The 15,582-nt window shown below is 35.0% G+C and overlaps 1 protein-coding gene across 1 annotated transcript in view; it reads left to right on the top strand.

Moving 5' to 3' along the window:
• Window positions 1–10,450, top strand: part of FHOD3 (formin homology 2 domain containing 3) — a 285,174-nt gene extending 274,724 nt beyond the window's left edge. The window contains exon 26 of the mRNA XM_032237770.1: window positions 3,059–10,450. Coding sequence (XP_032093661.1) covers window positions 3,059–3,141 — 83 coding nt within the window. The 3' untranslated portion in view covers window positions 3,142–10,450. The remainder of the gene's footprint in view (window positions 1–3,058) is intronic.
• The last annotated feature ends 5,132 nt before the right edge of the window (window positions 10,451–15,582 follow it).

The raw sequence follows: 15,582 nt of genomic DNA, 5'->3' as shown, positions 1-15,582 counted from the left end.
ACTCTTTTGTAACTTTTAACAAAGATTTTACAGAAAATAAATTTATTGATTTTCTCATATTTATTCCATTTTCAAACACTGCAAAAGAGAGATTAGTGGTGGATGAGGGATTTATACAGCTAATCCTACAATCATATAAGCAGATGGAAATACTTTGGTCTTCCAGAAAAAAATGAATATTTAAACAAAGTATTTCACATGAATGCAAAAAGATCATAGCAAAAATTGTGAACCTGTTTAGTGAAGTAACACCCCTAAATGTAATACATGATATTATTGCTTTTACTGTTAGGTTATCAATGTTAGATACACTTTTTAAATAGTCTGTGTATATATTATATCGATACCTACAATATTTTTCTCTGGAGTATATCGCCATTATTCTGGAAATAATATCAAGTGGATTACTTCTTGGTTTCTTTTATCCAGAGACTTATGAATGAGATAATAAATGCATGTTTACAATTGTGCTCACTCATCCAGCAGTTTACAGAACTCGTCTACATTCCCCTCATTCTTTTATAACTTTTAACTTTGGCACTTTTATTACACCCTATAGTACTTCTCCACCAAATGCCATTGCCTTAATTAGTTGACACAGAATCTATTTTTCATTGGAGCATAATATTTTTTTTAATTCTTTTTCAAAATAGTATTCTCCACATACTGCACAATCTGAAATATTCCAGAACTAAGCTTCCTACTTTTAATGAAAGTTATGCAAGTTATTTATATGTTCATTTTTTTAAACTACCGGCTATGTGAGCGTGGCTTATTTTGTGGGCGTGGCTTGGTGGTCATTTGACTGAGTGGGCATGGGCAATCTAGCCATCCATTTTGCCAATTTGGAAGTCCATTAAACAATACACAGCAGCCCCCTTTTCTATTGTTTCTAATACTGCATAAAGTTTTTGCTCTAGGTTTTTATTTAATAAGGGGGAGTGGTTGGCAATGGCTGGGGATTTCTGGGAATTTCTCCTCTGTGTTAGAGGCACCAAAATAATCAAGATGATATGAGGTCTCCTGCTGGAGCAGTAGGTTGGACTAGATGACCTCTGAGATCCCTTCCAGCCCTGGATTGTTGTGCTGTTTCAAAGCATCCCCTAGTGCCAGGTTTGTGGTCCTTCCTTCCTCTCCTTTTTCTCTCCCTCCCTCCCTCTCTGTATCCATCCATCTCATACACTTTCCCTTCCCTCTTTCTCCCCTCTTTCTTTCTCTTTCTTTCTTTCTTTCTTTCTTTCTTTCTTTCTTTCTCCCTTCCCTCTTTTTCCCTTCCCTCCCTCTTTCTTTCTCTTTCTTTCTTTCTTTCTTTCTCCCTTCCCTCTTTTTCCCTTCCCTCCCTCTTTCTTTCTCTTTCTTTCTTTCTTTCTTTCTCCCTCCCTTCCCTCTTTTTCCCTTCCCTCCCTCTTTCTTCCCTTCCCTCTTTCTCCCTTCCCTCCCTCTTTCTTTCTTTTCTTTCTTTCTCCCTTCCTGTGAACAACCCCAGAAGGTCTTTGGTAGGAGGAAGAAAGACCAGATGTTTTGAAACTGAGAACATGCCCATTGATCAACTGGTATTCTTAGACCTCCATTATTGATTAGCCTACCCTGAGCAAGGATAGCTAGCACCACTTTCAATAATCTCTCAACTTAAGCTCAGTGTACTTGGGGATCCCCAAACAGTGAGGATTTTTCTTTCTTTCTCCCTTGAAGGCCCCCCGCAGCCTATTTTTGCTCCCAGGGGGCAGCAGAGAGTCTTGGGCGTAGCATGCCTCCCTGAAGCCCCCTGGGAGACATAATGAGGCTCTTGGGGACTCCTAGAAGGAGCAGGGGAAGGTAAGGTCTCAAGCTTTTGGGGCAGGTGCAGCAAGCTCCAGGGAGGGGACCTAGCATGACTTACCTGTAGGCAGGAGGAGGCAGCTCAGTTGGGGCACAGGGCAGGTACTATGTGGGAACTGGGAAGGCAGCTTAGGCAGACTAACCACCCGGGAAGTGAGAAGTAACAGAGTAGGGTGGGTGCGCAGGGCAAGTGGCCGGGAACCAGTTCGGGGGCATGGCCGGCCTGCCATCTTTACCAGTTCGGTGACCCAGGCCCAATTTCCATTACCGGTTTGCCTGAACAAGTAAGAGCCCACCTCTGATTCATATGATATAAACCACCTCTGTTCATGTGATAAAAGGGGAGTGTATGTACAAGGTGTATGTATTTATGTCCACCTCACATGCAAACACATATCATAATCATCATCATCTTATAAAACTACGGAGTCTACTCGGTCTTGAGAAGACTGCACTTCCCTATTCAAGACTATATGCAAACTGGAGGATCATTTTCGACTTCCAGCTCCTGCTTGAAGAATGAATAGCAGCTGTGGCCAAGAGGCCTTTTGCAAGCCTTTTAAAACAATCACTCATCCCATGTCACCTTAGGAGTGAACTATTGCAATGCCCTGTGCATGACACTATCCTTGAAGACCACCAAATGCTACAGCTAGTCCAGGAACAGTGTAGAAAGTAATGGGCATGCCACAATATGTGCATCTGATGATGACACTGCTGTGTGAGCTGCACTGGTTGCCAGTGAGCTTTTAGATGCAATTCATGGTGTACCTATAAAGTCCTTCATGGTATAGGACCTGGCTATCTAAGGATCAGTCTTTCCCTGATAATTATATACATTTGTCTTATTTTAATTACTAGGCCGAGTCACCTTATTGGTGAGATAGGCAGCATATAAATGTAATAAATATTTTTTTAAAAAAGCTTAGCATTGGACTGAAAACTTAAGTTCTACTGGAAATTAAGAAATAATTGTTAATTCTGTCTGCTTTGCAATGGCTTGATTTCACATATATTTGTATGTACAATGAACCAGTTATTCTATTCAGAAAAGTAATCCTTTGTGTTTATACAATTGGGAAAAAAGTACTTGCTTTTCATATTGTCATAGTCATACATATTCACATCTGCAAAGGAGAGAAAGCAAGAATAATACTTCTGAGTGCTCCCTTATAAGATTATATAGCTTGTGTTTTAGAACATTCATACTATCTTTTTCTTTCTGTTTCTGATTACACAGTAAGAAGGACATTGAAGAGTGGATTGTCTCCAGAAGAAGCTAAAGCTTTGGGTCTGATGGGCACTTCAGAGATGCAAGTGTGATGACAGCAATTAAGTCTGCTAAAAGAAACATCTTCCTCTTTTTTTCATGCACACATGCCATCAACAATCTTTAAATTCAACACCCCTCTGCCAGTTTCAGCTGCTATTTGTTTTATCCCACTGCTGCATGACACTGAATCAAATAATAAACTTAAATTAGTAAACTAACCTTGTAACTCACTATTACAAAAATAAATTACAGGAGCAGGTGGTCAATTCAACATTGTGTCACATTCATTCTGTCATGCTGCATTTAAGAGAGTTGCCTTGGGCCATCTTGTATTGTGTGAAAGGTCTTAATGCTAATTTTCTTGCAGTCTGTTGCAGTAATTGTAAAGTACTATCTTTTATCAATTCTTTAAACAATTTTTTTTAAAGTTCCTACTGTCGTAAGACAGGGAAATTTCGGTCAAGCATAAATATGAAAGACAAGTTAAATTATATCAGAATAGTTTTAAACAAAATACTATTTCTTAATTTCATCTAGTATCTTTTGCAGTTTTTCCTGAGATTTTTTCTGGACTGTAAAAAGAAATTAAATGAATATGTTGACAATAGTTTGGACAAAGAATAACTCTTTTGAAGGCTAGTAAACCAGTCATAAGGGATTACTTTGTACAATATAACCATTTAGAAACAAAATACTATTTCCTATACAGAATTAGATAGGAAAATAAGGCTCACGTTGGAGCCCATTGGGCTGCTGTTTTCATTCAATTTAAAAAATTTAAATTATCAGTTACATTAGATTTTACTATATTTGCCTTTCTCTCACAAACCTTGAAGAAACAATAAGGAAAACAACTGTTTAAAATATAAAATTTGTTCTCAATCAACTATTCAATGGCATTTTTCTTACCACAAGGGTTGGTAACCCTTGTGTTATTATTCTGGATCATTCACCAACAACCTTTATATAGAAAGTATTGAATATACAACCTTAAAAAATCTTTAAAAAATACAGATCCTAATATTTTTAGGCATGAAATATCTGACCTAATCAGCATCTCCAACAAGCTAGTTAAGAAAATAAAACACTTGTTAAATCATGCACTGAAAGCTTTGTGATGAAAACTAGGTAAGCACAGTGCAAAACATGTGGATTCCACACTAAGCAGTACAAGCAGAAAGAACAATAATTTGTATTTATTTATTTCTAATGATGACTATTACTTAACTGATTTTATTCTACAATTTATTTGGACTAATAGGGATGTTATATGGATCTATAAAAGCTCCCATTGGGCTACAGAGTTACATTTTATTCCTCCTAATGCCCTACTCTTTAATGATTCAACAGTGACCTGTAAGTATTTTGTTAATAAACCTCATTACTGTGCTTTCAACTAGAAAGAAGGAATTATTACTACAATGAATAATATTGATCATTTTTCTCATTCAACTTTTTTATGTGTTTCAAAAGGACTAAACTAAATGTTGGTATTGATTTTTTAAAATCAATACCAACCATCAGAAACATTTTTTGTCACTCGTATCATGGTTTTGTAGTGATAAGAGCAATAAAATAATTCAGGAAAGGTACTTCAGAGCATGAAGTATCATTGAAGCAAATCTAGTAGCTGTTTTAAAGCACTGCAGGGAAGCCTAAGCTTCTATGTTTCCACATACTCCTAGCATGTTTTTGGAATTAAATCCCAAGCACTGGATAATCAAAAAGTAATAAATATGTCTAAATTTTCAGAATAAGGTGAGAAAGAATATATAATTCTATAAAAGAATCTTTAAATTAAATTAATAAAAACACTTATCAATGGGATCACATGATCTGATTCTTAGTGCAACAATAGAGCTTTCATGAATTCCAATATCCTCCTAATGACAGAGAAAAAGTTTTTGTGTCACTTCATCTCTTTACTGATGAGACTTTAATCCTATTGGCAAGGCTTTTTGCCCCATCTGCTTTTCAAACTTTCTGACACTTTACTTTTTGTACTTTGGAAGGAACCTGCTTGACTTTAAAGGAGGAGCAGGTGACTTTTTCTCCAAGACTAGAGTCATATTTCTCACTTTTGCAGAAAAATATCCAATGAATCTTATTTCTTAATGGATTGTTGGCTACCAAAAAACAATTATGTTTGTCTATAACTTCTCCAAATAAACATATAGAGTAATTTTTTGAAAACTTAATCATGGTATTAAGAATGCCTTTAAAAGTAAACAAATTCCCATCCTAAATTGTTGCCTTGATCTATCATTTTATTGTTTATATTACAATACATTTTGTGAATCATTTTTCAATCTTATTCCAAATGCATCTTGTAAAAATTCATTTCTGTAAAAAACACTTCTAAGCACTTGCTTATTGAAATCATGATTATGATTGTGTTTTGATATACAAATGATATGTTTTGTTTCCTAAAACCATTAAGTTTCTAAATAAGTTTTTGTTAACATTTACAATGGTATGACAATAATTCAAACAGCTGTTTCAGTTTATATGACTCCTAATAACCAGAAAACATTAGATCAGAGTTCCCCACCCTTTCTGGGTTAGCAGCCCAGAGCAGAGGGAGGGGGAAAGGGGATGATTTTGTGGGAGGGTCAAGTGCCTGTGTGTACCTGTATTCAAGCAGCCATGACATTCACGGTGATGGTCGCACGAGTGGAGCAGCAAGCACCCACAATGAGGCTAAGGCAAGTGGGGCTACGAGTGTCTACAACAAGGCTTGCATGGAGCCACAAGCACCTATGACAAGTCTTGTGCAAGTGGGGCTGTGCGCATGCATGGAGGTTTACACAACTCACTTAGCCTGGTGGCAATTAGCCCATGGCCCGGTAATGGGCTGCAGCCCACAGGCTGGAAACCCGTGTACTCGATGACATTGAAGAATTGCAGATAATCTTCGTATTTCTTTGTTGCTATCTCGGGGTCATGTGCATTTTTATAACTCAGATATGATAGTTTTTTTAATGAAGTACTACTGTACATGAACTTTGTCTTTGAGAATCTCATGAGCCAATTTTTTGGGAGCCTGCTTTTGAAGCTTACCATGCAGGAATGGGGTTATTTTGAGAAAACCAATGAGCCAACTTATTTGGAGCCTGCTTTTGAACCTTACCATGCAGGAATGGAGTTATTTTGAGAAAACCAATCTACATCTGGTATAGATTAACTTCACTGGACTCTGGTCATAATCTCCCATGTAATTTGTCTGTTGGATTATTCCTTTGCTTCTTATGATTGACAAAACTTTGAAATATTCCTAACAAACGGTCACAATTTTTGTTACCTCCCTCCTCCCCTCCCCCAAAGGACACCAACCAAAATTCCTGTATCAGTAAATATTTTCCAAGATTCAGTGAGCTTTTGTTAGTGGAATAAAGGTCAAATGACCCCATTTAAATGACTGCAGGTGGGAAAAAAGAAAAGGAAAAATTTATGAAAATTAAGAGTGGAAATTCTGTTTCCAAGTAGCTGAGGACTGACACTCTAAATTTATAAAAAAGATAGCAAAGTAATCTTCCTAATTCCAAATGACAATCTTTCTTTTAGAATTGTTGCCTTTTACTATACTTTGTCCATAAGATTATGAAAGGAAAATTAGTGAGATGTGACATGAGGTACACAAATGTCTGTTAACTCCCTTTCATAAAATGTTTAGGGAAGTGGTATCATCTTATCCTCTTCCAATGCATTTTTGGAAGCAGCTTTTAAAGCTGGGGAACCTGGTATTTCAATGAAAGATAGAAGGCATTTTAAAAAAATGAAAAACTTCAGCCATTTGATAAGATAAAATAAACAACAGTACTCTCATTTCACTAAAATTTAGCCCAACATTGCAAGAAGAAAATGTTCTGAGGAAAAGGGTGGGTTTTTTTTAGTTTGTCTTTAATGTATTCAGTAAACTCCAATGTGTATTGTTTGCTTATTTTAGAATGTTTCTCTAAAGCAACTATTCATCTATATGCTGCAACTATTTTTTATGAGACAGATTAGAATTAATTAACTGTTATTTTAAAAAAGGGAAAATATATCTAGACTTTTAATGGAAATTGGTCCAAATAATATCTATTTTCATCTATGTTGAAGGATAATTGTCAGTGTTACAATATAACTACTAGCTGTCCACTGAAATACTAAAAGAAATTCCATATTATAAAATGTTAAGACTATGATAAAGCATACCTTTTCTATTTGTTGTCATTTTGTAGATTTTTAAGTAACTAAATCCCTTTAATTAATCATTTTCAAACATATACACACACACATGCATACATATATAGATATATATTTACATACATTCATATATAGATAGATGATATAGATACATATATATGAACAATTCATCATACACAAAAGGAAAATGGACAAAAATAATTTACATATATGTAAAATGTGTGTGTGTGTAAAATTACAGCTGTATCCCATGTTGAACTGACTTTCGATATTGGCCAAACTCACCCAAACATTTAAACATAAAATATTCTAGATGTTTATATAATGAGAGAATAGTTTTCTCTATTGAACTCAGACTCATTTTCATGCACTCCTGAAGCCTGAGCTCAATAGTTCAATCAATCTTTTTCCAGGAACTTGTGTATACAGTTAAAGTTTTAATGAGCTTTTCGCGGGAGGGGGGATATTGTGTTGAAATCTACATTAACAAAAATAAGTTTAAAAGATTCAATAAATGTAAACCAAGAAATTTGTTTTGTTTAGAAGTGGTAAATATTTTTGGCCCTTAAAAAAATAACAAACCTTTGCTTGTAGTGGGCCTGAACATGAATAAATCTCTCTTTTTTCACACATGGTTCAGTCTCTCTTATCTGAAAAATCTAGTGTTAATGGTTATACATAGCTGCATTAAAGCTAAGGTATTTGGGAAATAGTGAAATGCAAACAAATCCAGGTTGAAGGCACTGTGCACAGGCACAGTGAACTGTGGCACAGGCACTGGCACAGGCACTGTGTTGCTCATAGTATTTTTTTTATTGGTGCAGAACTTTGACCTATTAAAATTTAAAAAATTATAACAATTAAAATATGTTAAAGTAGTCTTTATTAACTTCAGTTAATTCTTAAATCAGTCCCCTTTTTATTAACCCTTGATATGATTTTGAAATTACTTATTTTTAACTATATGATTTCCGATTCAATATTAAAGGGTTACCAATCTTCTCCCTCTCTCACAATCTTAGCACAATGAGTACCATCCTTGGCCAACTGATGGCCAAGAATTCAAATAACACTTTAAGGATGTAATTGAAACTGCCCTGTAATTATTGAAAAAGGACATGAGAAATACAAACACTGCAATCCTTACATGAACTGTCACTGAGTTAAGTGAGGCATATTTTTAGTTAAAATTAAAAAGAAATTAACTTTATTAGCATTTGATATTAGTAATTATAGGAGTGGCATGGTGGCCTAAGTGGTGAAGACTGACCTGTCACTCAGAAGGTTGAGGATTCAGTCGTAGAATGCAAAGAAAAAAATACTTGATGCAAAATCCAGGTGGCATCAGGAAGGTCATCCATCCATTAAATGCTCAGTTTCATCCAGTCATCACAATTCTACCCCAAATTAAGGAATTACAGGGTGATAAAAAGGAAAGGTTTTTTATGTTAGCCAAGATAGGGAAAAATAGGGATTTATAAAACTTTCACTAAATAATGTAGAAAACTAAGAATTTGAGTTAATCTATTCCATTTATTTGTATGCTTATATACCAGTGGAGTTAAATTTTGTTATTATGCATAGATCTCATTTTTCACAGAATTCAGAACTGAGATTCCTTATTGAATTATATAGGAAAATTCTGATTTACCCAGTTTATGAAGGAAAACATTAAACAATGAAACCTGTACACAGTATAAAAAATTATTTCAATAGCATATTTACTGTACTATGGATGTGGCTCCCTTGAAATGTTTAAATTGATATGACATGAACTTATATTTAATCAGCTAGCAATGTATTACACTAATTTATGCAAATGTTGTATAAAATAATAAATGCAACTTTCATGCATAAAATGTTTTTTAATTATTTGTTGCAGCACAACAATCCCCCAATAAGTATCTGACTGTTTTCTAAAATAAAACATTGTAATGTTGGATTATATTTCTCTGTAACGATTGTATTTTGATTTCTCACATCTTATTTGTGAGCTGTGTATTTTTTTTAAAAAGTTTGTAAAGTAGAAAATGTTAACTACTGTAGTATAAAATGTATATGTTAATAATTATTTTTTCTCTTTGTGTAGTGTTGGGTGAAATAAGAATTTTACTCAGCAGTATTATTCTATGAATTTAAAGACCCAAAGATACATATTGAAAAGTATATTTAAAAAACAACAAAAATGCACAATGTCACAGATGCATGTACATCTCTCTAGGTAGGAATGAGTCATTGTTATTTTCATAATACGCTCAATCTTATTAACTAATTAATTCAATTAGCTTGGAAGTTAGTACATCACCAGACTTTTATTTAGTATTGTTCTACTAGATAACTAAGCCTCAGTCTGCTGAATGAGGTTTTCATTTAAGAAGAGTAGAGAATATGAAGAACTGATTTTCTTTTTCTGAATTTGTTGCATACAAGAGCACATTTAAAATATGTAGCTATCGGTTCAGTTTGGGCACTATAAGTTTAATACAAGTTTAACACATCATTGATCTCTGCTCTCGACACCTTACGACTTACATTTTTTTTGTTGCTGTTCCTGGGCTACTCAACCTTGGAATATTTATTATTGGTCACAGGTCATTATATCTAATGTAATTGACAATTAACGTATATTTTACATTAAGTAGTTTTCTAGTGCAGCTTTTTCCGTTTTTGGTTAGAAAGAGGCATCTTTGTTTTGATTTCAATCCTAAACAAACATAAATGACTTAATATCTGATTGTTGTTTTTAAAATTCAATGTAACAAAAAACAGTTTATTTCATTGGCTGTAACATTACTGCTTGAAAGAAATCATCACAAACATAAAATGGCTGGGAATGTTAATGGAAAGTCAGGGAAGAAATAATACCTTTGGACGTAGAGAACAGAATGTAATAAGTTGTTGGCAATGGGAAGACTGGAAATAAGAGAGCTGGAAATAAACAAATAACTGAAAGGAAATTAAGATTCACTAGATAGTCCTGGAGAATCAATTTATCACTTAGAGCAAGGAGGAAAATTTGTCCTTGTGCCATAGCTGGCTCAAATCTTGAAATGTTGTCTACATCTAATCTTATGAAGTTATGTTGCTAAGGTATCTTGAATTCTAAATATTGAAAAGCGTGGCTAAATATTAACTGTGAGAAATACCAGAACATTAAAGTTACAGAACAGAGATTTTGTTGTCATATCTGTTTCTTTGTAACATGCAATTTGATCATAATGCAAAACGATTAACAAAGACCATGTTCTCCTTTAGAAAATATGCACAAATTCAAGTGAATGATACAACACATTCGTAGGCACATTCATATTTACATACCTACAAGTTCTTTTTCAAACATAAATAATTTTGCAATTCTTAATGAAACATAGGAATGACAGCATTGAAAATCATTTGTAAATGTAGTTACCAAATTGGGAATACATTCTGTGAGGGAAATTATTTTTCAGAGGATAGGATTGGCTATGATTGCTCAGACTCCCCTTGGATATTTCAAATTTAATAATTTTCCATAAGTAAGTCTTCAGTTCATGTGATATTAGAATCCCTTCTATGTAATTTTTATTGAAATAATACTGAACTATTTTCCCATGTCCCTCTTCCACCTTACATTTTTATACTTCTCAAACTAATCTATCATCTTGGAATTTCTTGTTGGTCTCCCATCTCAAGTACTGACTAGATCCCATCTTACTTAGCTTTTCAGAATCAAGTTTAAGTAAGAACTAGTATTCCCTTGACTATTTCATGGCATTTTAGTAGAAGCTTGATTCTACTCTTCAAAAAACTCCTAGTTTTATATGGCACAATAACACTCCTTAAAGCATCTGCTGTATTCTCTTGGAATGACATGAACAAATGCAGTATATCTTTCATTTCCAAAAGGAATTTGTTTCTCTCCCATACAATTTTATTCCTATATTGTAGCAGGCATACCTGTTGAAAACTGGAATACGCTGTTCTTATCAGTTGGAGTAATTAGGATGAATTCAGCTATTGGATAGCTTTGATTTAATCTTCTGAAACAGGCTAGCTTTTACTTGCCTTCACATCAAGAATAAGAAATATTGGCAGCAATAACTACACATAAAATCCAGATTACCTATCTAACCACTCTCTAGGTAGTGGATTCTGAAACTTTTAAATCTTATTCAGGAACTTATTTACACTCTGTACACAATTATTAGGCAAGAGAGTATTTTGACCATATTATCATTTTTATGCATATTTTCCACCTCCAAGCTGTATAAACCTGAATGCTTAGTGAATATAAGCATCTCAGGTGATGGGTATTGATGTAATGAGGGAGAGTGTGGTCTAAGGAGATAAACATCTATATCAAGGTATACATATTATTCGCCCACTTTTCCTCAGACAAAATGGCCAAAAAAGAGATTTAACTGACATGAAAAAGTCAAAAATTGTAAAAGGTCTTTCAGAGGGATGCAGTACTCTTGAAATTGCTAGCATATTGGGGCATGATAAAAAGCATTGATTGAAAAGACAAGCCAAACATCTACATGGATGTACAGACTTTACTATCAGTCGTGAAAGGAAACCGGAGACAGATGGTTGCAGATGGACCTCATCATCAATGCCACCCAATAACTAATGTGAATTTCATGAAGTTTTTTCTCAACAGTAAATTTTAAAACCATGGCAAAATGTATGAATTTTGCACTATAACTCCCAAAATCCATGTTTCTAAATGTAATTACTATCCATTCTTCTCTAGCCTTTGCAACTCAATACATTCAATAGATTTTGTATACATTTTAAAACAAATAACAAAATTACAATAATTTTTCTTTAAGGTGTGTGTATCCCTGTGTGTATGTGTCCGTCCTTATACATAACTTTCTGAGAAGTAAATATTTTTATATACAGTTTTTGGAGCCAAAAATATTTTGAACTAGATATTACTGAATTCTGTGCCCTTTGGGAAATGCAACAAATGTGGTTTATATCATGGTTTGCATAAATTTTTCTTGCTTTTGATTATTAACTTCATGGTTCATGTTTGCAGGTTTGACCCAGGACCTACTAGTTGCAGACTGCCCATAAATCTTCATTATATTGAATATGGCAATACTTTAGAAAAAAAACCACTAAGCTATCAGATGGATTGTTTTCCAGCATAAACAGTAGCTTGATTTTCATGTTTTAAATACATTCCACTACACCTAACGGGATATATACCAAGCTCCTAGCATTTCAGTTTCAGTGGTGCAAAGAGAAGAAAGACTTCCCTGCCAGTGGTGTTATATTTTTTTAACATATAACTTAAGTTGGCTAGACATTTCATTATTTATTTCATAGCAAATCCATTAGCAGTTCTATATTCCAGATGTGTCCTGACAAAGCATTTTTATGTTAAAATTGAGACAGAAAAGAACTTGTAGAATCAAGTCAAGAATGATAAAGATTACAGATCAATGCACTAAACAGATGATTGTCCCTTCTGCAACAGCATGTCTTGAGAAATCTTTTCTATTTTTATAATTGTTTGTTATCAGCATCTTCACTTTTCCTCAGTATTTAAGATTAACTATTCTTTAAAGAACAGGTTATTGCCTAGTTATAGATACACATTTAAGGTCAACAATTTTAGGATCATATATGTGAATTTTCTCTTAAGGAATTGAAAGTGAGAGAAAATAATATATTTTAGCACAACAAAATTTATGAATTCTGAAAGTGAGTCATCAGCACATTGAAAAAGCACCTCTCATATAACCAATTAATCCCTCAAAAACCAAATAAACATAGGATTACAATTAGAAACTGTCTCTTGGCTTCTCAAATTCAACCTCTTGCTCATTGTTTACCACCAGTTTAAGTGACTGGTTCCAAAACAAATTACTATTGTAGTTAGGAAGGCTTTTTAAAATTTATTTAGAATCTGCCTTTATGTAAATTACATCCATTATTCCATGTTCTGCACTTCGGAATGACAAAACAAATTGTAACCTTTTGCTCTGGTGTCGTCACAGTGGCATCACGACTTTTCCCTTTCACTAAACCAGGCATGGGCGTGGCCAGCGTGTGGCACATCCAGCCCGAAGGCCTGGAGTTTGACAGCCCTATTCTATAAGATTCTTCCCCTCCCCTCAGTTTTCTTTTGTTATAGCTAAATACAATTGCTTACTAAACAAACAAGATCAGAGGAAAAAGTGTGAGGAGACACTGCTAATTGTTTGTTGCTGTTGCTGCTGCTGCAGATTGACAGACAAATACAGTTGATACTTGGGAAGCACAGATAAAAAGTCAAAGGAGGTCAAATTAAAGGCACTTTTTGCCACTTTTTCCCCCATTGCTCCCCTCCCTCTCCTTTCACCCCTATTCTTCCTCCAAACTAAGCTAGTCTCTCAGAAAGGCTGCCTCTGAGAGTTCACAAGTAGAGCAAGGACATTATCAGACTGATGACATTTCTCAGCATTTTCATTTAGATGTTAAATGACATTTAGGAAAAGACTTGAAGTCAATGGGATTCCACATGAGAACATAATTTCCTAGGGTTGGAAGAAACCCTGGAAGTCTTCTAGTCCAATGCCTCTGCTAAAGGCAGGAGTCTCATACTATCCCAGTCAAATGATTGTCCAGTCTATTTTTGAAAATCTCTAGTGATGAAGCACCCACAAGGAGACAAGATGTTCCATTAATTGTTCTGTCAGCAAATTTCTCCTTCTAGGTTGTATCTCTCTTTGACAAGTTTTCACCTATTACTTCTTCTGTCCTCCTGATACTTTGTAGAATAAGTCAATCCTTTCTTTGTCCCTACTTGCCCCTCAAGTACTGGAAGACAGTTATCATGCCCCCTCCCAGCCCCAATCCTTCTCTTTGATAGACTATATATACTTAGCTCTCTTAACATTTCTCATACAATTTACCCTCCAGATGCTTTATAATCTAATTACTACTTTTGTAATTTTCGTCTGTGAGGGATGCAATATCCAATTTGGTCACTGTGTATGTAGACTTTTAGCCACTCTGTTAAGACATAATATTGCCTGGGGTATACCAACATGGAGGTAGTCAACACTTCATATGAAAGCAAAATGGCCATTGTAATAGGCATTATGACACTACAAAAGACTCATTTGGCTGACAATGAACAGATTAAAGCTCAAGGGAAGAGCCTGTGGTACAAAATTGTAGCTAGCATAATGTCTAATGTTCATGGCTCCATATTGTATCTCCATCATGACATCAAACAATATAAAATTATTAATTGTACTGAAGAACACAACATCAAAAATATCTCTATTGAAATATTAGGGATAACAAACATGGCAATTTATAAATTTCCTAGTATTGTGCCTTATTCACCACTGCCAACCCTGACCGGTAGAGGAGTATATATGCAGTGCATTCAGAAAATATTGAGACTCCCTTTACTTTGTCAATTTTGTTATGCTGTAGCCTGATTCTACAGTTGTTGAAATTCATTTTTTTCTTGTTAATCTATACTCAGTAGCCAATAAAGACAAAGTGAAAACAAAATTTTAGAAATGTGTAAATTTGTTTTTTAAAAACTAAAATATCACATTGGCATAGGTGTTCAGACCCTTCACTCAGTACTCTGTACCTTTGGCAGCAATTACAATCTCCAGTCTTTTGGGGTATGATATGACAAGCTTTGCACACCTAGATTGGGGAATTTGTTTGCCATTTTTCCTTGCAAATTCTCTCAAGCTGAGTCAGATTGGATGTGACTGTTGGTGGACAACTATTTTCAGGTCCCTCCACAGATGTTCAATAGGGTTCAAGACAGGACTCTGACTGGGCCACTCTAGAACATTCACAGAGTTGTCCCTAAGCCACTCCAGTATTCTCTTGGCGATGTGCTTAGGATCATTGTCATGTTGGAAAGTGAACCCTTTGGCCCAGTCTGAGGTCCTGAGCACTGTGGAACATATTTTCATTGAGGATATTCCCTGTACTTTGCTCCATTCAGCTTTCCCTCAATCCTGAACAGTCTCCCAGTCCCTGCTGCTGAAACACACCCCCATAGGATGATGTTGTCACCACCAAGCTTCATTGTTGGGATGATGAGATGATGTGCAGTCTGGTTTGCTCTAGACGCAACATTTAGAATTGAGACCAAATAGTTATCTTGATTTCATCAGACCAGAGAATCTTGTTCCTTACAATCTGAGAGTTCTTTAGATGCTTTTTGGCAAACTCCAAGCAGGCTTTCATGAGTATTGCACTGAAGAGAGGGTTCTGCCTAATCACTCTGCCATAAAGCCTAGATTGGTGGAGGACTGCAGGGATAGTTGTCCTTCTGGAACTTTGTCCCA

Source organism: Thamnophis elegans, chromosome Z (genome assembly GCF_009769535.1).
Source record: "Thamnophis elegans isolate rThaEle1 chromosome Z, rThaEle1.pri, whole genome shotgun sequence".
Lineage (NCBI taxonomy): Eukaryota > Metazoa > Chordata > Lepidosauria > Squamata > Colubridae > Thamnophis > Thamnophis elegans.
This window is presented reverse-complemented; position numbering and strand designations above follow the sequence as displayed.